The sequence below is a fragment of the Haemorhous mexicanus genome, chromosome 4 (assembly GCF_027477595.1).
Source record: "Haemorhous mexicanus isolate bHaeMex1 chromosome 4, bHaeMex1.pri, whole genome shotgun sequence".
NCBI classification, from domain to species: domain Eukaryota; kingdom Metazoa; phylum Chordata; class Aves; order Passeriformes; family Fringillidae; genus Haemorhous; species Haemorhous mexicanus.
Window position 1 is genome coordinate 47,593,678 of NC_082344.1, and position 22,686 is coordinate 47,616,363.

General features: G+C 40.8%; 1 protein-coding gene across 1 annotated transcript; it reads right to left on the reverse strand.

Annotated features, from left to right (window-relative positions):
• Positions 1-863: 863 nt before the first annotated feature.
• Positions 864-20,939, reverse strand: PDGFRL (platelet derived growth factor receptor like). Its single transcript, XM_059844722.1, has 6 exons — positions 20,805-20,939; positions 13,993-14,287; positions 6,578-6,729; positions 5,008-5,301; positions 4,579-4,718; positions 864-1,530 (listed from the first exon to the last, which is right to left on the reverse strand). Exons 1-6 carry the CDS (start codon positions 20,857-20,859, stop codon positions 1,342-1,344), a joined length of 1,125 nt encoding a protein of 374 aa, XP_059700705.1. The 5' UTR covers positions 20,860-20,939; the 3' UTR covers positions 864-1,341.
• Between the last annotated feature and the right edge of the window lie 1,747 nt (positions 20,940-22,686).

Sequence of the window (22,686 nt, forward strand, 5' to 3'; positions counted from 1 at the left end):
AAACAGTGCTGTACACATCTACTCTAAGGTCTGAATTAGCTGGAGCACAGGGCTACCTCAGGCCTTCAGCAGAAGAAAGTTTTAGGAATTCCAGTCAAATGCAGGCTGAAACAGAGGGAAGTGTGTGACCAAGGGACCAGTTCCTGCTTTGCTTCCTTGTGTGTTCAGAATAAGTTGGTTTTCACTTGCCTTGTAAGTAATATGGCTTATATTAAATGTTTTTTTTATTTCACTACTAAGGAGTAGATTTGTATTTAAAGTTCTAGCCCACATAAAGTTGGTGCTTGAGACTAAATACAAAAATCCCAAACATTGCCAAAATGTCCAACAATGTTGTTATCAAGTTCTTACCTTCTCCTCTGGCAAGCTCTTTCTTTGTACGGGTAACTGAACCAAGGGTGAGAGAAGCAGTGGCTTATTAATCCAGTATAGTTCTGTGTAAAGGAAAATATCTTTCCTTTTCTCCTAAGTAAATTAATATAATGAAGTTGAACTTGTTATTAACCTAAGAAGAAATTCTATTGTAAAACTGAACATTATTCTAATGTTTCCTTTTTTGCTTTTTTTTTTGTTCTGTAAATGCTAATATATAAATAAATGCAAGTTTTACCCTTAGCAACCATAATTTTCTACCTAATTTACTAAAAATAACACCAGACATCTAAAGAGGAGTGAACTATTAAGAAAGCTACATATTGCAAGGGTGTAAGAATGCAACAACATAAGGAAAATCGAGCATACCCAACTACTTACAAGTCTCTGGAGATATTAAATATATATTAAGGTCCTAGAGGGTATTAATCTTCACCAGGAGAAAATTTTGTGTTTATCTTTACACACATATGAAAATGGGCACAGACACATTTGTGTTTTCATAATGTTCAGAAATTTAATTATTCTTGCAAAATAAACAACTGCTATTGGCTAACTTTGTTACAAGGCTTTTTTAGTTTGCTTTTTTGTTGTTGTTGTTTTAAACACATACAGTACTCTTAATGTTAAAATTGCACGTTCCACACGGCGGGTTGACCTCGTGCAAGAGTCTGAGGGAAAGACCATATGCAAAGGAAAGCCCAAAGAGCACCTGTTTCTAAATATGCACACACCCTAGGCATGTTCAGACTTACACTTTAATGGTTCATTGTAGTTTCATTAACTCACAACTTGCTACTGCTGGACAGAGTTAACTCTGTTGTGGCCTGTCAAGCTAGTCAACAAGAAATGCATTGACATATAAAAGAAACAGTGAGAGAGAAGCTACATTTTAACATTAATAAAGAAAATCAATGGCTATAATGTCAAATAACATACAGGTCAGTCCACAACCAGAAGTCTTTTCTATCACTTCAGTTCAACTTTGGTAGCTACTGTTGTTTCTCCTTGTAGGTTCTGAGCTATACAAACATAGTTTCCCACATCTGTGTCTTCAAAATCCTCCACAAGAAGAACGCTCTTTGAGATTCTTGTAGTATGGCCAATTCCTCTGTTTATCAATCTCCAGAAGTTTTGAATAATCACAGGCCTTCTGGACTGTTAACAAAACAAAACAAAAACAACCCACCCACATAAAATAGGTGATTTCACAAAGTGTATTTAGTGACACCTCCCCATCACCTTGAAGCAGGAGGTTGGAGAGTACGAGCCTCTATCCAAAAGTCAGCCCTAAGTGAGGGAACTGAAGGTGTCTGGCAGTGGCAGCAACATTGCTGCATTAAATACTGTAATACCAATAAGCTATCCCAAATAAGGATAATGCAATGGCTCTTCCACACCAAGCACGGGTACTGGGCTTGCCAAAGCTCTGCCTGGAGCCTGTGCATGAGCTCAGTTTTAGGCCACTTACTAAAGCTGCATTTGGGTACCTGATCAAACAGGTGAGGTGTCCTGGGGAAGGTGTCAAGATAAATGTGTGAGCTCATTTTCAGACTTGAAGCATGTCTCAAAAAGAAAGCAGCAGTGGCATGAGGTAGCTGACTGAGTTTTCATTATCTTTTAGCACAGTGAATAGCTGCAAGTCACATGTTGAAAACTAATTCCTCCTCTAGTTTTAGAAAACACTACATCAGATAACAGAGAAATAAACAGTAACAATTCTCAATAATCTTCACATTCTGCTTTCCAAAATGTATATGTAACTTTAAAACCAAAAATACAACCCACCCCCATATTTATATTAAAAAATGCTTTTATCATGATTTTTGTCATTGGTCTTGGTTTGGTTTTTTGTTTGGGTTTTTTTTTGTTTTGTTTTGGTTTGGGGTTTTTTTGTTATTAAATAAAAGGTGAGTTTTTTTTTAAATTCTATAAGGGAGTTCTCTAACGGACTGGTTATGAGGTCACACTGCCTGGCACCTCAGGAGGTCACAAAATACTGGATAAGACAAATTGGCCCAGTGATAGACTAAGGCAGTTGCTTTTTTTCCAAAATCCAGCAGCTGCTAGTCAGCATACTGGCTTCTGCTATACCAATAACTGGGATAAAAATGCAAGAGAGAGGTTTCTGTGTGGAAAACATCTTCCCTTGCCTCGTGACATAGATGGATTAACCACTTACTAACATGAATGGTACAAGGCTTAAGCTGGATGTAGCAATAGGATAAGTTAGACACTTATGCAGAGTCAAAGCTACAATCTCACACTTGCAAATGACCAGTACAAAGGCAGCTCTCAGTCTTCCTGAAACTTAGGGATGAGTCACAGTGCAGTCAGTGAATGCCTAGGAAGTGGCAGGCATTACCAGCTATAGAAAAAAAAAACTCATAAAAATTCTGGGCAGTTGTAAATGTAATAGAGAATCTTAAACCTTTAAAAGTAATTAAGCTACTTAGCAAAGCACTACCTCCTGTTCCAAGTCTGAAAATTAAGTGCTACCTACAATCAAGTAATACTGCAGACTTAATTCAAATCAAAGTTACTTCTTAAATACAGCAAGTGGAACATCCTTGACCCTACTGAAAGTGAAGGTAAAGGCTGTACAAAGTGGACCCTGTTTGCCTGGTTAGGCTCTTGCTAGTCCATTTTTCCTCAAACTAACTGCCTGCTTTGAAGCCTGTTGCATGGAATCAGATTAAGGGTGGATCTGTATGCATTCACAGCAGGTGAATAAGCAAATGCAATTGTCAAGGAGTGGCAAGGGGAAACAAGAAAAAAAAAAAACTGAGTGGGAAAAAAGCAGAGGGAGAGGTTAGTGACTACAGAGATAAAAGGAGGGTCTCCACTATGCACCATACCTAGGGACAAGCAGGGACTGATGTGCTGCTTCTGCTCAGGAATCAGGCAGTAGGTGAGAGCCCAGCTGCCGGGTGGTGTGGGCTGAGACAAAACCATCCCTCAGCTCCCAGCACTGAAAGCAGCAGCATGAATGGAAACATCCAGTGAATCTCAGAACAATGTCAGTCCTTTTTCTTGCATAAAAGATCTATATGATTAGCATCACTGATGGTCCTGTCTCTTCTCCTTCCACCCCACCTTTTTTCTTTGCAGTATGGAACGCTCTCAATAAATGTTAAGTCTTCAACAAGTCTGCAGTGCTTCTACTCTGACATTTACTTGATCCTTTTGTTGGGGCAGAAACCCAAACACAACTCTCCCCTCCCTATCCCCAGGCACAGCTGGAGCTGAGATGAGACAGTTTATCCTGGTGGATAAGCACAGAGGCAGGGCACAGGCCAAAGCCTCTCTCACCCCTGTAGGTGGTGCAATGAGAGGGTGTAGTCCTCTGTTGACAGCCCATGTGCCCTGCACTGCAGCTCTAGTATCCACAGCAAATAAGGGAGATAACCTGCATGCTTTAGCTGTTTATATTCAATAAGAGCTAGAGAGGTGTAAACATGCACATGCCAGCATGCATCAGGTGCAGCAAAAACACTGTGACCAACTGGGCCAATAACAGCCAGCAAACCAGGCTGGGGGCAGCCTGGGAAAGATGCAAAACTAGGGTGGACACTAATGAGATACAGAGTTTTGGAAGGCCAAGCTGGGTCTAGAATGATGAAGAAATGAGCTCTGGTGAGGGTGGTTAGAGGGAAAAGAGAAGGGATCTTCAGTGATGCTACTCAGATACATCTTATTTTGTGCAAGAAAAGAGACCACAGATTCACACTGTGTTTCCTACAGATTCTTTCAGATGAGGCTTGGCAGAAGCAGATTCTGCTTCAGGATATGGGCAAGCTTAAAAATTCTATGCTGGGATAATTCATGCACCCAAGCCATGGAGAAAGAAGGGATATCAAAATGCAGAGGCAGCAGTGGGCCTTGTGGCTTGCTCTAGAACAGCCTCCTGATGCTGGTGGGCATTGACCCTGTCTGAGGCTTTCTTTGGAAATGCTGCCAGAGGCCAAGTATCTCTGGAATGGAAATCTGATGGAGGAGTGAGCTTTGCTGAATTTGATTTTTACTAACAGGGCACTCCAGCTTCATCCCTGGGCAACTTCTCAGGGAGATTGTCAGGGAAAGACAGGCTGAAGTTGAAAGGGGATATGCTGCCTCCTCCTGACAGCATGCCTGAACTGGCAAGAGCATTCAAAACACTGTCTTTGTGAAGAACAAACCGTTTCAGGAAGGGCATTCACCTCTTACCTCTTGTCCTGGATACTGCCACCTGAAGCTCACATCCACATCTGGCTCCCCAAGGACTGTGCAGACAACATGAACTCTGTCACCGAGTCCGGCTCTACTGGATGACACCGCAATTGTGGTTGAGGGTGGGCCCTTGGGTACTGAGACAGTGTTTAGAAACAAAAAATTAGCTGCTGAAGTTAAATACACTGATAAAATTGAGAGTCAGTTTTTGACTCAGTTTGCTTAATGCAACAGGTGTTTCACACCTGCAGCTTTCCTCTCTAAACTGGGAAACTTGCTGGAATCTAACCTGATAAATGTTTTATCGCATATATTTTTGAGCAAGATTTTAAAGCTCTCATTACATTACTAATTTCACTTTCTAAAAATTATTTTCTTAGTGTCAGCAGAAGAGTCAATTTAAGCACAGAGAAAATGGCACTTTACCTTCCACATATAGTAGGTGATACTTGATGGAAATCTGAGGTGCTCCCTGTGACTCTGCTTTGCAGTAGACAATACCTTTATGATCAGAAGTAGGGTGCTGGAAGACAAAACCCTGCTTTGCATCATAAATAATATCAGTTCCATCTGTCTCAATTTCTTCTGCTGGAAATTCCCTGTGAAGAGTCACTTTTGCTGAAGGAGCAGTAACACGGCATGGGATGACTGCAGGTTTATCTGGGTTCAGGTAGACAATCTCAAAATAACTGGGAGTAGGTACAAAAAGTTCCTCTTTGTCTGTGCAGAAGAGTTGACATTATTACAGCTACAATTACATCTTGGTTCAACAGAAAGAAAAGTACATTTGACAAGAGAAAATAGCTGCGAGCAATATTTAAAATAAAAAACTTTGGCTTAATTTTAATATGCACATACAAAAGAAAAAAAGAGCATTGCTTGCATTTAAAAACATTAAACTGAAAATAAAAATGAAGTATTTTTTTAATCTTAAGAAAATCTTTGGAATGTCTTTTAGTAAGCTTCCAGATACTTATCCCATCACCACTGGTAAGATAAGGACTATCAGAAAAAGATACTTTTTGAAGCTACAGACTTTTTATACCTGTGCTTTTAGGCAAACTGTTTAATCAAACAGTAAATCTACTGTCCTAAGTAGAAGAAATATTTAGTGCCCTCAGAATCACAGTTAAGGAGTATTTCCATAATTGGCATGCTTCTTGGAAACCTAAATCTGAAATTCCTCTTTCTAGCACGAGCATTTACATAATAATTTGACTGAAAAGTTTATTCCAGCCTTTCTAAGGAATGTATCCTAAAAACATTAAGCTCTTCTTTCTCATGGTCCAATTTCACTCCAAAATGTATTGCAAACAATCCTACCTTAACATTTTGTACTAAACCATTTTCTAGCCACAAATACTTTAGCTCTAATGAGGCATCAAAGGTTGTTTCACTATTCAGAACGCTTTCCAGAAGACAAAATGAACCATTTGATTTCAGCTCTATTGTACCAAGCAGCAATAAACTGTGCACAGGCTCTGGGGGACATGACGTGCACTTGAAGAGTGTCTTGCCTCTCAACATGCTATAATGACTCCTCAGAGAAATTGTGGCCTTATCCAGTTTTTTAAGGTAGTGCAAGTAACTGGAATGAAGTGGCAGTGGGGGAGAATCTATGGGGCCATCTGAATGCCATGACAAAATGAATCTTCTGCACATATTTATTTTCTTTATCAAGACATATTTTCAAGAATTCAAACATTTTTTATTAGTTTTGTAGAAAATTCTCAGAAAGTGTCTTATAAGGTATGTGCTTTTCATTGCATTATCCATTACTTTGGGTATTTTGCATAATCTGAGGGAAAATGGACTCAAAAAAAATCACACTAAGCAAGTAATTTTCTGCTCACCAGCAGAGTCTTCATTAATATCCACTAAAAACAGATGAAAACTGTGTCAGTAAAATCTTGACAATGAAATCACTGATGTAAGCTTTATTCCTGTCTTACCAGCAAATATATTTCCATTCATAATCCCCCAGTGAGGTAATTACCTGTGAAAAAGATGTATGTTGACCCTGTTTTAGTCTCATCCTTCCTGCATTTGTTACCATTGCACAGCTGAAGCCAGCAGCTGTATTCACCTGTGTCTGCTGCAGTGGAGTTTGCAAGGATCAGCTGACTGTACCTGTCAAGCTGCTTTATGCTGTGGAGAAACAAAAACAAAAGGCAAGGACAAGCACAGATGTACTTCCCTGTATATTTCTGTCAGCTCATTTCCACTTTTGATTTTTTTATTCCTTCTCTGCAACTGACCACTTCTCAGTTTCAGACCTCTGTTGCAACTTCCCCTTTTGCTCCAGCAGAGACTGCTTACATGAGCAGTTTTCTTGATTTTAACTATCTACAAGAGCTTGCAAGCTTTTCTCTTGTACAGTTCATTCCTGGATTCCTTCAAGTCTCCATTTTGAAACTGGGCTGTGACTGTTCTAGGCCATATGTTCATCTATGTTTTAGCCTAGTTTGTCCATGCATAGCCCTTTCCTTCATTCTACACATCAACCCACATGCATCTCAGTCCTTTTTCAACACTGTAACACTGCTTCAATAAAATCTAACAAAGCTAATTGACAAGTAGTTAGTAGCAGGTATTCTACTAAGAGTTTGTTTAATAACTTCTGCCTTCTTTCTGTGTGAATACTTTACCCATTTTTAACGTACCAGTACAAGTTTCCACTTGCAAAGAGCTGCTACCTCAGCTTGTATTTGTCCTGCAAATCAAGTCATTTTGCATCAACTACTCCTGTGGTCTAAGTCGCCCCACTGGAGTTTCCTCCACATCCTTTGGCTATTTTAGAGCATGACCCTGAGAACTGCTGGAGGTGTACTGGCAGGGCCATCTCGTAACTACACAAAATTCAGCCTGTGTGATTATTTCAGACTTGATTTGCTTTTTTGTTTTTTTCCTTCTCCTGAATTTCCCAGGCACATCTCTCAGTGGAATGACGTTTGTAAATGTGCAAAATATTTACAAATATGTAGACATATACGTAGATACTGACAATTATTCTAAAAGGCAAAGGTCCCATCTTATGAAATACAGCAGCTACAGCCTCATCTTGTTCTTTTTTTACCTATTTCAAGGTTTACCTTCCTGGCTTTCTGGCAGACAGATGGTGGCGTGGCTGGCAATCTAATGGGTTGACTTTTGATGGATTGCAAAAGCAGTGGCCCAAGAGTACCAGTTCTGAGAGAATCCTGTCAGCAGAGCCATGTGGCAGTACTGATACACTCTGCTGCTGCTCCAACCCTTAAAAATGTTCTTTTCAACAAGCTGCCTCTCGTGGTAGTGGATCTAGATTATGAAGGGCTCCCTCTTTCCTTTGCAAGACATTCAGTTACAAGGTAATTTCTTTCTAGCCAAGTCAGGAATTATTTTTCCCAGTCAGGTATTTGATAATGAACTTCTTTTTACTGTTTTGACAGGGACTTGGACAATTAGACAGCTTGCATGAAGTCTGAACAGCTCTCATTCAACTGTGGGATTTTTGAATATTTATTACCCTCCTAATTCTTACTAATGTGGTAGTTATTCTGCAAGGCAGATACCTGACTGAATAATTTCTTTCCGGGATTAGCATCTTTGAAGAAATTTTTATCCTTTTTTAAGAGTTTTGCTTAACTGTCCATTGCAGGCAGACTAACTGTTTAAACAGAGGCCACCACTTCAGCTGCATGTGCTTCCCAGAAGTTCTGGCTCCCCAGGTGCTCTGCCAGCAGTTTGCACAATCACAGCAACCACAAGCAGCAGTCCACATAACCCAATACTCAGCCTTCAGCCAGGCCAGCAGCTAAGAGATTAGAAGGACACCAAATGCACACCTCAAACAGAGATAACTGAGAACTGCCTTTTCCACTAAGCCTTCTGACACCATTAGATCCACACCAACATAGACACACATGGATCCACCACAGGGCAGTTGTGAGGTCTGCCTCAACAAACAGGCAATTCCTATCCACTAATGCACTTGTTGTACACAACCTTGTCTGATTCCATTTTTTAGAATCATGTAATTATGGTGCAGTAGCCTTTCCATTTTTAATATATGCACTACCTTACATTATAAACTATCTTCAGTTTTTTGATAACTTTTGAGAGATTCCTATCTGTGCAAGAGAACATGCTGTGTATCATACCCAAAAGGAAGGAAAGATAAACCCAAAACATGTCCTAGTCTGTATTATTACTATTTAGTTTCACAATTCACATTTCACAGGCTATATGACAACCTCAGAATAAAATGTTCTCCAAAGATCAAGTAATAAATGTCTACAATACAGAGAAACCATTATGCCAGAACTTTTTTGCCTCCAATCATTAATGCAGACACTGAGCTATAGCTTGAAATCCCAACAGATAGCAAAATAAGGTCAGAGTTAATTAATTATTGTACAATGTGTTCTTTTTAACTGTGAACAAGCTATTCAGTAATAACCTAGCAAGGTAGTCATCCACAAACATGCAATAACAAAACCTGGCATCTGAGAGTGCAGATGTTGAAACTTGAGACATGACCATATTAAGCAGACAAAATAGGCCATATAAAATAAAGTATAAATGGTAAATCCTGCAGCTGACCAATATTTCCAGGGTAATGTATCATTTCATTAGTATTCCATCAGTATTTAAGATGCTGAGAAATCTGACCCAGAAGCCAAAATTTTGCTGTATAGTAGATGTCACAAAATAAAAAATGTTTTATATACAAACATTACCAGACTGTTTAAAGAAACTAGAAACATAGCCCAAAATCTTATTCCATACATTCATCTTATTAAACTTTAAATAAAGTTCGGAAGATTTTTTGCCAGAAAACTATGCCACATTTAGAAGCTAAAATATATATTTATATAAAAAATATCTACAAAGACAGTGTACATAGCATCACTCAAAGAGCATCTACCCAACTACTCTCAAGTAGCTGCATTCATACTGACAAAAGAGAGCTTATCTCAAATACACGCTCACTAGGACAGGAACATAACATCTTGCTGTTTTACACAAGACAAAAATCCTTAGCTTTTAAACTTCAAAGCATAAGCAGCAAAATCAAATTTAGTTGTACACATGAGCACAACTGACATCCCACTAAGCCTGCGGGATGCACTCACTGCATTCGGTGAAAGCAGTCTAATTTCAGTGTAACTCTGGCCCCCACCACACCCAGTTTCCTCAATATTTGTGGGAGTGCTCCTGTCCAGACACTCTCCTCTCACAGGAATGTACATGTGATGCATGCCCATCTGTTTGCCCCAGCTTCTTCCATCAGAGCAGCCCCATTTTGTGTCAGTTTACTTATCAGATGAAGTCAAATGCAGCTGGTCTTCAGCAGGGGAAACCCATGCTCCAACCAGGCAGCACAGAGACTGGGTGAAGTCAGAGCAGCTTTCTGCTATAAAGCTTTAGTAAAGGGAAAATCTGCCTGCTCTTATTTTTATCCCTCTCTTATGTTGTTGATCCAGTTTCTGGGTGAGCCTCCACTCATTAATTTGTTATTCACAGTCTTACAAAACAGCATTCCAGCCCTTCCATACTGGGGGTGCAAGAGCAACCTTTGTTAACACCACCATTGTTTTTGGCCAGTTCAGCCAGCACACAAAATTTTCAGACAAAAAGTATGTAAGTGGTGCACGAAGCAAGAGAGCATTACAGCTAACAGGCTAGTTCTGAAGTTCTGCAGCAAACTTGTGTGTGTCCTCAAGCAGGGAACCATGTTTGCATGATTTGAGCTTTCTCTCAGAGTTATATGGCACACTACACTTGTATGACACATTCTACAGCTAAGTAAATTGTTTCAGTGTGTACTGTTGTGTACTCCAGTTAGAGCAGTGGAAAGGCTGAATTTCCGCTCCATCTCAGCAAGAAGCAGTCAGAGTCCTCCTACTCCTTTCACTTAGCATCTCTCACTCCCTCAGATATGATAATTATAGCACATGTAACAGCTCCAGACCCATTAAAAACCGAGACTCTCTAGTACGGCAAGTAAAATATTTTATTTACCAGGTTGTAGAGTACACCTACAAGGACAAACTCAATGAAAACACAGCCACTAATACTAGAGAAATGGCTTTTCTAATGAAAAATCTTCCTCTTAAGAAAAGGCATATTGTCTCCCAGATTGCTGTATTCTCCTTACCATATGGGTGAGTTAAAAATGTGGTAAGCATAGCATGGAGGCAAAACATCTGGGTTTTATCCCTACTTCTTTTTGCAACCACCCATAGAAAATACATGACATTGATGCTAATTTAACTAGTTGCAAGCCAAAATGCCAGAGTAGTCAAATTTGCACATGCCTTCTATTATTTAAGGGAAAAGTAAGAACTGGTGCCTGAGCATCTATTGCTATGAACAGAAGATTGTAGTCATTAGTCCCCAGCAACTGCAGGGATCTCATAACCAGTGTCTCTCCTCCTTTTCACTTTTCCTCTGGCACACCAACCCATTCCTTCATTTTCCATGACCTCTTTTTGGCCCCATCATATCCCCCTGCTGCTGACATCAATTCTGGTTTGCACCAGTGCCCCAAGTCCAGCAAGACCCTCATGGAAATCTAAGGTAAAAAAGGCCCAGTTAATTAGCTGGGGTTTTGCCCCACATCTCACTAACTGGTAATGAAGGGATTACCTAATACTTGGTCTTTAAGTACTCAAAAAATTTTAGAAGATTTTGGACATACATCTACCTAGATGATTAAACAATTTCTGCTGTAGGCTATTATTTGCTAATAAGTTTTCTGAATCTCCTCCCTCTGCCCTATATTCATAATTTTGTTTTAAAATAATGAAGGTAATGTATTAATTTTTTTTTTTTTAATTGCCTACTGCAGTTGATGCTTGGTGCATGGTCTTGTTTATTCCATGAGAAAGATCTAAGCTCCTCTTGAAAGGTCGTAGCTTTGCTGACCTTTTCTGGTGCCAGCTCACCTATGAACGCTGCCAAGTGATCTAAGTAACATGGTACATTTATGGTACTTCCAGTCAAAATCCATCAAACCTTTCTGAAACCACAGAACACAAATTTCAAATTTCACATTCTGTAGAGCAGACTTTGTCTCATAGGCACCTATTAGCACTACAGCAAAGACCTTGAGATAATTAGCAAAGCCATGCTAAAAATGTGATGAAAATGTAACAGCACAGGATTCTATGGTCAGTGTCTCCATAAATTATTAGTATTCTGTGACTCTGAAATCTGCTTCTAATCTATGTTTTCAATTTCTCTAGTTAATTTTAGGATATTCTGCTTGCATTCAAAACTGTTTATTTAGTCAAACACAGCCTTACTGCTTTAACAACTTATTTCAAAAGCAACGACCATTATATTTCAATACAGATCCTTAAGTATATGCCTTACATACTTCTAAAAGAAAATAAATACTTAGGCAAGTTACATCTACCCAGTCAAAATATTTTATAGCACTTATTTTATGTGGCGCAACTAACTTTTGTTGTATAGTTAAATTGCCACTGTTAACTTGACTGAGTATAGAAATGTAAATTGCTGAAGCAACAGGATCCCAAACGACTTCAAACTGGAAACCAGAAAATTACACAATCATGACATAAATATATTTTTTCTGTTTTCCCAAACTATCTCAATTTCTTCTATTTTATCCCACATGCATCAACAGAGAACACTTAATTTTGCATGAGAGGAACGGACAGTCAAATAACCTATTAGGAAGCATTCAGATTCCTCTCCAAAAACCCTGAAAACTCACCCTGCCTTCTTCAATGCCAGATCTGACACTCAGATGGCATGGCCTGAAGGTCTACAGGACCAAACCATGCCAGCAACCTATCTGCAAATGCACAAAACATTAAGACAGACTTGAGAACGATGACCACCACCAAATACATGCACACTCCCTGCTGGTTTGCTCATCCAACTCTGGCTTGCTGGGAGGCCAGGTCTGTACTGCAGCTAATAAACGCCACCTGCTGAAAGAAACCTGGATAGAACAGTATTCCTTGCAAAAGAATAAGCAGTAGCAGGTTAAAGAGGCCTTTTGACAGATATTGGTGTGATAAACTCACAGCAGGAAGCAGCTTGCTGCTGTAACTCACTGCGGCAGAAGCTTTGCACTCAGCTCAGTCCTTAGGCGCCTCCGCCAACAAGGGACAAGCAAATAATGGCACAGAGAACTGGCTCATGAATTACAGGAGGATGTGCTAGAGAGCACAGTGGGTAACTGCCATTTATCAACAATCCCCTTGAGAAAGAGAAGTGGAAAGAAGAATATATCTGAAAAACTAATTAACTGGGAGTAATTTTAAGGTAACATCACATCTGTAAATAATGTACTAATAATGTACACTGAGATTCAGATAATCTGAGTTACTTAGAGAGAGCATACACACTTGTACTTAATTTAGGAACGACAGGACAAGAGCAGCTGACAAATGTTGACTTATATCTTATATCTCTGTGCCCCTCTCACCTAATAATCCAAGAAAATCTCCTAACTGTTCTTTCTTTGGGTATCACTCACAGTGTTTCACAGTCTCCATAAAACAGCCAGTGAAAACAAACACTTCTCAGAGCAATAAAATGCCTGTGGAAGACATCCTTAAGCTCCTTATATGCCCCTCCTCTTTCTAATACAGAACTAAATTACTACATTTAATCTACATTTAGCTACATGTACTACCCTGAAAAACCAGGAGGGCAATGTATGGAGAGTCTCAGAAAAGATGTTCAGAGCAACAGGACACTCAGATGGTGGGGCAGTCAGTCCCTCTTCCTGCTCTAGCAAATCTTTCTGGGTTTTCATTAAGATGTCACAAGATGAAAAGAAAAGCTTTCCTTGATTTAAAGTGACAACCCCCAGCATTAAACTCTGATGCAACACAAGCCCTGCAATTTTGTTTTGCATGCAAAGGCAACTCTGACTGAACCACTACTCTCACTTGCTCCTAAAGGCTGGTATATTTTTTGCTAGTTAAGAGATGTGGGTTTGAGTCTCTTCAGGAAATTAACCTTCCTACCTCACATGGTAGCCACATTAGAAACCAGTACAGCCCAACACAAGCAGATCTCTGCAGATCAGAGTTGGTAGTGAGCACCTGACATCCACACACACATTCTAAGAGTTTTACTTTGGACCAACACTAACATGGTTCCCTGTTTGAGGCTGGAGCACAATGGTGAACATCATCTTCATTTTAGTTTCCTCTGAAGGAAACAGCTCACATGCTGTAAGACTATCCCACAGTGCACATCACAAGGCAGTAACTGGGGATGACTAAAAGTTGCTCATTCTCTTTGCGGACACTAAAAACTATTAGATAGAACATTGTGATTGTAAAAATGTAAACAAACAAACAAAACTACCAGTGGTGTTAAACACAGTAAGAGAAAAAAAAGTTCTGGATTTTTCCTGCAAAAAATGAAAACATAGCTTACCTGAGTCTGGAGTCTTTAAAAGTGTCTAAATAAGAAGGATACTTCCAAGTAACATTACTCCCCTTACATCGCAGCTCTATGCTTTGTCCTGCAGCCAGACTTAAGGTGGCAGCTGGTTTCTGGAAATGACCTTTATCCATCACCTGTGTCAGTATGGACTGCGACTTCAAAGAGGAGTCCACAGACTCCCTCTCCTTCATTTTGGGATTCTTGGGTTTTACTTTCTTGTTAACAGGCTTAATTTTGTTTTCTCCAGGTTCTTTGGGACGCTTACTCTTCGCAGGCTGTCCAATAACTGGTAAAATAAAGAAAAGAAGGCAATGTTACTGATTAGAAAAAGTTTATATAGTCCTTTGGGGGAAAAAAAAAAATCTTATCATCCCAGAGAATAACTGAAGTTTTGTTCTTCCTAGAAAAGATGCAGAGAACTTAGTAAGAGTTAACTTCCTTAAGTTTTTGAAGTCTGTCATGACCCATTTTCCTGGGGAAAAAGGAAAAAAAAAAAGAGAGCTTTCAAGAACATGTGGAAAATTTACTCTTACATAAATAGAGAAATATGCAAGGTATGAAAACTTTACAATTGGTAAGGGAAAGAAATACAGCACTTCTATCTGCAGCCACTTTTGTCATTTCCACCTCCTGGCATTGCCATGCAGCATTCAATGCAACACAAGCTCTCCACGTTCATGCCACATGCCCATCACTTCTGCAGGAGCTCTTCATACACCACACTTCCATAAGGGACACATGAAGAACTCACAAGTGTAGAACTTCATGACAATTTATAAAATACTAATAGTGATGCAGGTTTCTTAGTTTACAGTAATTACTGAAATGCAAGTGATACTTCAGTCACTTGAAGGTGACTTACTTAAGTTGTCACTTCCCCATAAGATCCATTTATTTTGACAGTCCAGAGGAAGACAGAATCTTATTTAGAGACAAACAATAAGAGATTTCATTACCTCCTAGAGACAACAAGGATGCCTAGTTGCCTTAACAAACAAAGGAAGCAGAAAGAAAAGGTGAGGTGTCTCAAATATTTAAAAGTAAAAACAAACAAAAAATTCCAACTTTAACTGACATCAGGAAGCACAGTTCTTCTGTGAAACAAGCCTAAAACTACTTTTGCCAGACACCAGAAACACCACTAACTGCGCCCAACAGCTAATTCTTGTTTTCCACATGGAAACGCTGAGGTATTTCATTGTATAAATCCATCAACAGGCTCCCTCTGGAATGAAAAACTCAGCATATTTATATACTCAGCATAATTAAAACTGGTACAGGCTGCCAGTATGAACAGCAGGACTTCCAGATTCCTGCCACTGATGGCTCCTGTGACCCACCTCAAACCCCAGCTGGACACCTTGCACTGCATCAGCTTTGACTTTTCCAAGTCCAGGCTGATCTACAACACATTTATTTTAAACAACACAGTGCCTTGTGAGCACAAATTTAAAAACCAGGAATTTGTAGCATTTTTCCTTTACATTACATTAGAAAGGCTACTTTGGACCAGGCCAAAATTATTTGCACTGACGCCACCTAGTGTTAGATGCCAATCAGGGAACAGGGCAACCATCTCTGCTCCTTTGATACTACTCTCCTAAACTTCCAAGAACCTTTAGCTCAAGGGGGTCTGTGAACCACAGTTGTCACCATTTTGTTGTGCTTGGCTGGTTTTGGGTTTGGGGATTTTTTTGTATTTTTCTTTATTATATTGTCCTTGGATGTTTTCCTTCATTGATTTGTCTGGTCAATTTTGAAAATTACACAAATTACATATAAATACCAGATGCCTTCTTGTTTTTGTATAAAATGAATATCCAAATTTCTCCAACAACATTCTCTCTAACACATATACTTTTACAAAACTTGAGGGTTTTTGACTAATTTTCTTTCCAGACTGACAAGTCCTACTCCAATTGTTCCTGTAAAGAATATGCATCTTACAACACATTTGGGTGATGGCAAGAACACAAAAGCAGACTGTACACCATGTTCAAGGTATGCTCAGATCTAGTTGTACATATTAATGGTGTCTTCTTTCCTGTCTAAACAGCTCATTACTTTTCAAGACAGCAATAACAGGAGCAGACTTTTTTTAAAATAATCAAGTGTAATCCCAAGACCACTTTCCCAAGTAGGAACTATTGGTTAAAAATTCATAAGTAGAAACCCATCAAGGCATACATGAAGTTAGAACAGTTTGTGTTATTTGGCATCCACCAACATGAAATCTGAAGTCCTATTTTCCCTGCCCAGTCTTTCAAAATTGAGATAATTCAACGACTCTTTACTGACAGTTTTCTTTTCTTTTAACAGATACTTAAACATGCTGAAAAGCATGTGCCTTATAAGATCCCTGTTCAATTCAGCCAGTTAAAAGCAATTCTATCCATATGGCAAAGAGGCTAATTCCTACTCTTTATTTCCTATTAGTTACTAAATGAGAGGTCTTCCCTTGTCTCACAGCACATTGGTTCCCAAGGAATTTTTTACAACAGGCTTAATAAAAGCCTTTGGGAATCCAGCTACATCAACCAACTCATCCATGGCCACACTCTTACAAAAAGTCCTCAGAAAACCTCAGCAGATCTGAAGAACAAAACTTCTAAAGGAAAAAAAAAAAAAAAAGAAAAAAAGAAAGTAAAAAAAAAAGAGAGAAAGGCAGTCATGCCAAAGCCATACTGACTTTTCAGCAATTCATGAGCTCAGTTTCAGTTTATAGAATACAGACATCTGGCTTTGGGCCTCTACCTCCTCCAAATACTGTAAAATACTGGGATGTTCCATTTCCCTGGAAAGGTATAGTTATATGATATGATGTAGTGATATGCAGTGATATCACAATCAATTCAGTTGGAAAAGACCACTGAGATCATTAAGTCCAACTTTTGACCAAAACCCACAATGTCAATTAGGCCATGGCACTAAGTACCATCCAGTCCTTCCTTAAACACCTTCAGGGACAGTGGTCCCACCATCTCCACTGGCAGTTCATCCCAATGTCTAATCACACCTACTGTGAAGAAATTCCTCCTAATGCCCAACCCGAACCTTCCTTGGCACAGACTGAGTCTCTGTACTCTCGTCCTCTCACTTGCTGCCTGGGAGAACAGGCCAAACCCCACCTTGCTACCACCTTCTTTCAGGCAGTTGTAGAGAGTGATGAAGTCATCACTGAGCCCCCTTTCTCCAGGCTAAGCAAGCTCCCTCAGCCACTCCTCACAGAACTTGCCCTCTTAGACCCTTTATCAGCTTCACTGCCCTTCTCTGGGAAAAGACAAGCTATGCATCTGGGTTAAGGCTTCACCAATTTCACATTAAAATTTCTTTTACACCTCAGGTGTATATCATAACATCTTGGCACTTAAACAGTTTCTGTTGCTAATTTTCTCTCTCACTGATTCTTCTGGCATATTAATGAGATGTCCTCTAATGAGTCTCCCAATAGAGAAAAATTCTACTTCAGAATCTGCTCTTACAGTGCTTCGTAGAATACTGCACTCTAATTTTCTTCCATGCTTATCATGTCACATTTGTCATTAAAATCTCTCTAAGCACCTCCATAGTGAACATGGGTGTACACAGATAAATTTTTAAATTTCACTGTCTATAGATGCTCTTTCTTACCGCCCATTCCAACCAGTCATGAAAATTCTGCAGCCATGTCTCCCTGCCCCACCAGGGTACACCAGAAGAAGAAAAAGGATTTATGGCTGGTTTTAACCTTTTGTAAGTCGTTTCTCAAGCTCTTTTGGTCTGCTTTATTCTGGCTTTTATATTTAACCCACATGTGAGTTAAGGCACCTCCTCCTCTTATGTAATTCCCCCTTCCAAAATTAAAGACATCAGTGGTTTCTTTGTCTTTTATTATTCCTGAAAGAATATTAGAACTACAGTAAGGCCATTCCACAACAACATCTGAATCCAATTACTTGAATACTGCTCCAGAGCAAGTAAAAAATTGCTGCTCTTCTGAGGGGCTCTCTGAATAGCAGCTCTAAGTCATTATTTGTGGCCATCTAAACAATTGCATTCTGCACCACACCTCAATGTGTGTGACCCAGCCCATGTGAGGGGAAGTTATTTTTCCTTTTGCTTTTTTATGCAGTCCTTGCTGCCCCTCTGATTCTCCTTAGCAGAGCAGTCACTACACATTGGGTGGTCAGTTACCAGGTTGGTTATTTCAGCCCTGATGACTTTTACCATCAAAACCCACCAGGAAACAGATTTAACACAGAAGTTTTCTTCAATACACACTGCCACGTCTCTTAAGCTATTCCATCTTAGTGGAATTCCAACACACTACTGTGCCATAGTACTGGGAAGTTCCACTGACAGGCCCCATAAGCCTTTTGAATAAGCATTCCCATTTCAAATTGGCCATTCCAGTTCCTTGTTGAACTTTCCAGGTTACTCTGTAGCAGCACACAAGCTTTGGTTCAGCCATCTTTTTTCTTTTTTTTTTCCCCCTATCAAACCCTACTGAAATTTGTTCAAACTACTCTTTGACATTTCCACTACTTTTTGCCAACCTCGATCCTGACATTATTTCTAAGGCACATGAACCCTAAAACCTCATTCCTAGGAAATGCTTTATCCCATACTGTGTGCTCTGCCACACCTGAGACTCTGCCTTTAAGAAACTGTTAAAGACTCCCCTATGAAAGCTTTTCAATTTTAAGTGCCAGAAGCCTGGTTTTGATTTTCTCAAGATTAAGTTTTTCCTCTCCACACAAGCTCCCTCTGTTTCATGTTTCTGCAGTTCAGCCCGTCTGAACACTTTCCTCCTACACCACACTCCCAGCTGCTCAGTGAGAGCCTTGTCTGCCTGACCTTGTACTTCCCTGCAGGTGACAGCAGGGGCATTTCGGGAAACACATCAGATGAGCTTTTATCTTCCTACACAGAAAACCTGGTTCTGCCTCTGTTGCAACTCTCTAAGAGGTGAGTTTGCAAGAAAGCTGTGGCCATGCTCCCTCCCAACACTCCCTTGTAAGTCTTTCCAGATATCTACTGACCACTTCTAGCACCACTTCTGCACCTCACAATCCTGTCTTCTGTCTTAGCTGAAGTCTTTTTATGCCAGGTAACAAGGTTTACTGCTACACTATCACCCACGGTAAAGAGGACACACAATTAAATTCCTCCAGGAACACAGAAACCATCACCAAGAATCCTCCATTTTCTTATCCAATCTGCAAGACTTTCCCAAGAAAGGGAAGAAAGTCAACCAATCCATTTATGCAAGCACATGAATATGCCACGTTTGGGATATTTCACTGCCTCACTTCAGGTATGCACTGAGCCCTCACTGTTTCAATAACATTGCACTGCCTAATGTTGCACAGCTTTAATGCAACAGCATTCCTTATAATATATAAAAATATAATAAAATTAAGACCTAGAAAAATATTAATTGAGAAAAGGCCTCATTTCGACCTCTGATCAGCTCCTAAAGTCAGTACTAACTGGCACTATACTAATTACAATTTCTACACTAGGACTTCTATATTTAGCCTTAGACAAGAAACTCTTATTAAATATGCCTGGTTACTTTCTGCCCTCGCTAAGCTTCTGGATGGCAGAGCAGGAAGGACCCAGTCACACCTCAGTATAAACATAAGAAACTGACAAGAACAGAGACTTGGGAAATCTTTCTGTAGAGTTACAACTCATTTCTTATTCTGTGTTTTTATTGTCTACTTCTCAAATAGAAACCACTTTTCTTGATGTGGTATAACCACAGACCAGATCTTTCAGCAGAAATCCTCTCCCACATCACTCTGATCCACAGTGCAATTCCTGTGCATGTAGTCGTGAGAAAAACTAAGGTGGAAAAGGTTTCTGGAAGTGCCTTCCCATCTCTGTTCTGCTGCTCTGAGCCATGTCCAGCTGAGCTCTGACATTCCCAGAGGCTGGAGACTCTACAGCCTCCTCTGACAAATTGTCTCTATGTTTATCAGCTCTTAGGGTGGAGGATGTTTTATGTTCTTATAAGAATGTTTTCCTTATGACCTACTACAGTACTTGTGGTAAGCGCTTCTGCCTTTCACCACGCACCTAAGATCCTGCCTCCTATTTCTCTACAAACCCTTCCATGGGTTATGCAGGCCTTGATCCCCAAGCCCTTCCACAGAATAAAACAACAGAATTACTTTTTTGTTGTTTCTTCCAAATAAGTATTAATACTTTCATTCACATTTTGCAAGAGGAAAAGAGCCTCCCTTTTGCTAGTTAAAGTCTACGTAAGCCAAGAATTAGTTAGGAATGTCCCTTCCCCACCAAGACTTTCTCACAGCCTGAAGTGGCTGTGAGAAAAAAGTTATGAGAACTCTTCTCATAATACTCAAGTTATGAGTAAAGTTCGATACTCTCAATCGAACAACGATGCAGAAAGTCAAAATTTTTTGGGTTGTTTTTTAAATCCGAGCACCACGTCCAATGCTGTCCCACGTCCAGCCCTGTCCCCTCCTCAGGCGCCTCACGGGACTGGACGCGCACTAAAACTTTCTACCCCAAAGACGGCGGGCGGCAGGAGCAGCCGGGGCTGCTGCGAACGCCTCTCCCCAAAACCCAAACCCACATTTTCGCCTGGAGGCTTCGGCGACCTGCTGGCCTCACATGATGCGAGCAACCCGCCTTCCCTCCACCTCTGCCCAGCGGGACGGGAGCCCCGCCGCCGCCCCTCCCGTGACGGCTCTCGCTCCGGTCCCAGGGACGGTCTGGCCGGCGGGTACGGCTGGGAAAAGGGAAGCCGGCGGCGCCTCGCAAAGCGGGGGACACGTCGGGCGGCGGCTCACCGTGTGGCAGCGCGTCCTGCAGCAGCAGCAGGCTGAGGAGCACCCAGAGCCGCATGGCGGGAGCGGCCCGGGCGAGGCGGCGGCGGGGCGGGCGCGGCTCGGGGCGGCCCCGGGGCGCCTCGGCGGGGAGGGGCCGGGGCCGGGCCGATCCCACCGCCACCCGCCCTTCCTCGCTGGAACCGGCTGTGCGGAGCGGAGCTGCCGCCGCAGGGCACTCAGGGACACCTGGGGACGGCTCTTCTCGAAGCAGCTCCTCGGTGCCAGCTGCCCCTCGCCATCCGAGGCTCTGCACAGGTCCGGCTGTTTGCGGGCTGCCCTGGGGCCCACCGCCGGGCGGGCAGAGCGGAGCACGGGCTGTACCGCAGGTGACCCCGGGGCTGCACTAGGGCCTAAGACAGCAAAAACATATTTCTGCGTCAAACTGTTGCACCCGTTCCAGCCTGCCACACCGAAGAGATTCCCAACAGCTCAGGAAAAGTACCTCACTGTGGAAAAGAGAGGCGGTCTCTCTCTGGACACAGGTGAAGTACATCGAGACGGCGCACGTCTCTCTATGCTGCTAGCTCATAATGTCTGCTCACAATGAATTGTAAAAAGCCGTTCTTTGAAATTTGAGGGTTTCCTTGGAGGAGAAGGGAGAGGAAAATATGATTGGAGGGGCCACAAAGGTAGATGCAAGGCAAGGCTGGATTTGAACGGGGGGAAAAAATAATGGCTGTCAGGGATCAAAAGCAGACCCCGCAGCAGGCACAACCACAGTCCAGTGTGAATTAAAAACAATTGTGTCCCTGACCACAGCCTCAGGGCCACAGAAGATGTGAGAGCACAGTATTTACAGATTACTTAAAGGAAGCCTAGGCTTCATCTGTATCCACACAAAAAATGTTACACATGCATAATGTTCCCCCCACCCTCATAAACAAACACATGCAGAGTTTGGAGACTTGCTTGCCTGACCCTGCTCTGAGACTTCACCCTGGGGCACCTGGTTAGCATAAAGAAACCAGTAGGGCCCAGGAGTGGAGTAGGATGATGAAATTTCATGATCTCTTTTTCATTCTATTGGTGTGTTATAAACATGTCATCTATTACCTGTGACAAATTTTAAAAAAAGATTATTTTTGTTGCTACAGGATACTTTAAAAGTGTTTCCCCCTTGAAATAATTAGAATGCCAAGTATTATATCTGAAAATGTTATCAGTCTTTGTTTTAAGGTAAATGAATCTCGGAGAGAACTCAGAAAAGTTGTGTAGCATAAACTGCAAATTTGCAGTGGAAATATTCACAACTCCTGCTTATGATGAAGAGTGGGATTTTTTTCCCTCTGTCATCTGCAAAACTACTGGTTGCAATCCTTATGTGCCTTCCTAAGTGAAATTTCCCTTTTGCTTTCACACACAAGGTAAGTCAATGATCTTACAGCATCAGAGCTTCAAGTATTAGTGTATTATGGGAAATATGATAATAGCACATGGAAATAACACTCAGACTGCATTAATTTTAAGTCATATTTAAACTGGCATATTCCTTTTTCCTATGAAAATGTGTACAATGACGAAAGTTATTTTATGGATTGTACATGTCTTACTTTACAAAGGGTTTACAAAGGGTATGCATGAATTTTCATTTATAGCCATCAGAAAAAGTAATGTAAGCCTTCATGTGAGGACCCCAGTCCTCCACATGAGTAAGCTGATAGATTAAATACATCTTTTCAAGTAATATTTTAAATGTGATGAGATGCTTGCGGAATGACTTGCCCTCATTTAAATCAGTGGCCCTTTTCCACTGCTTCATGGGACCAAGATTTTCAAGACCAGTCTTAGTACATCTGTATGTACGTAAGGTAGTTATTAATAATCTGAACACTATTATATAATT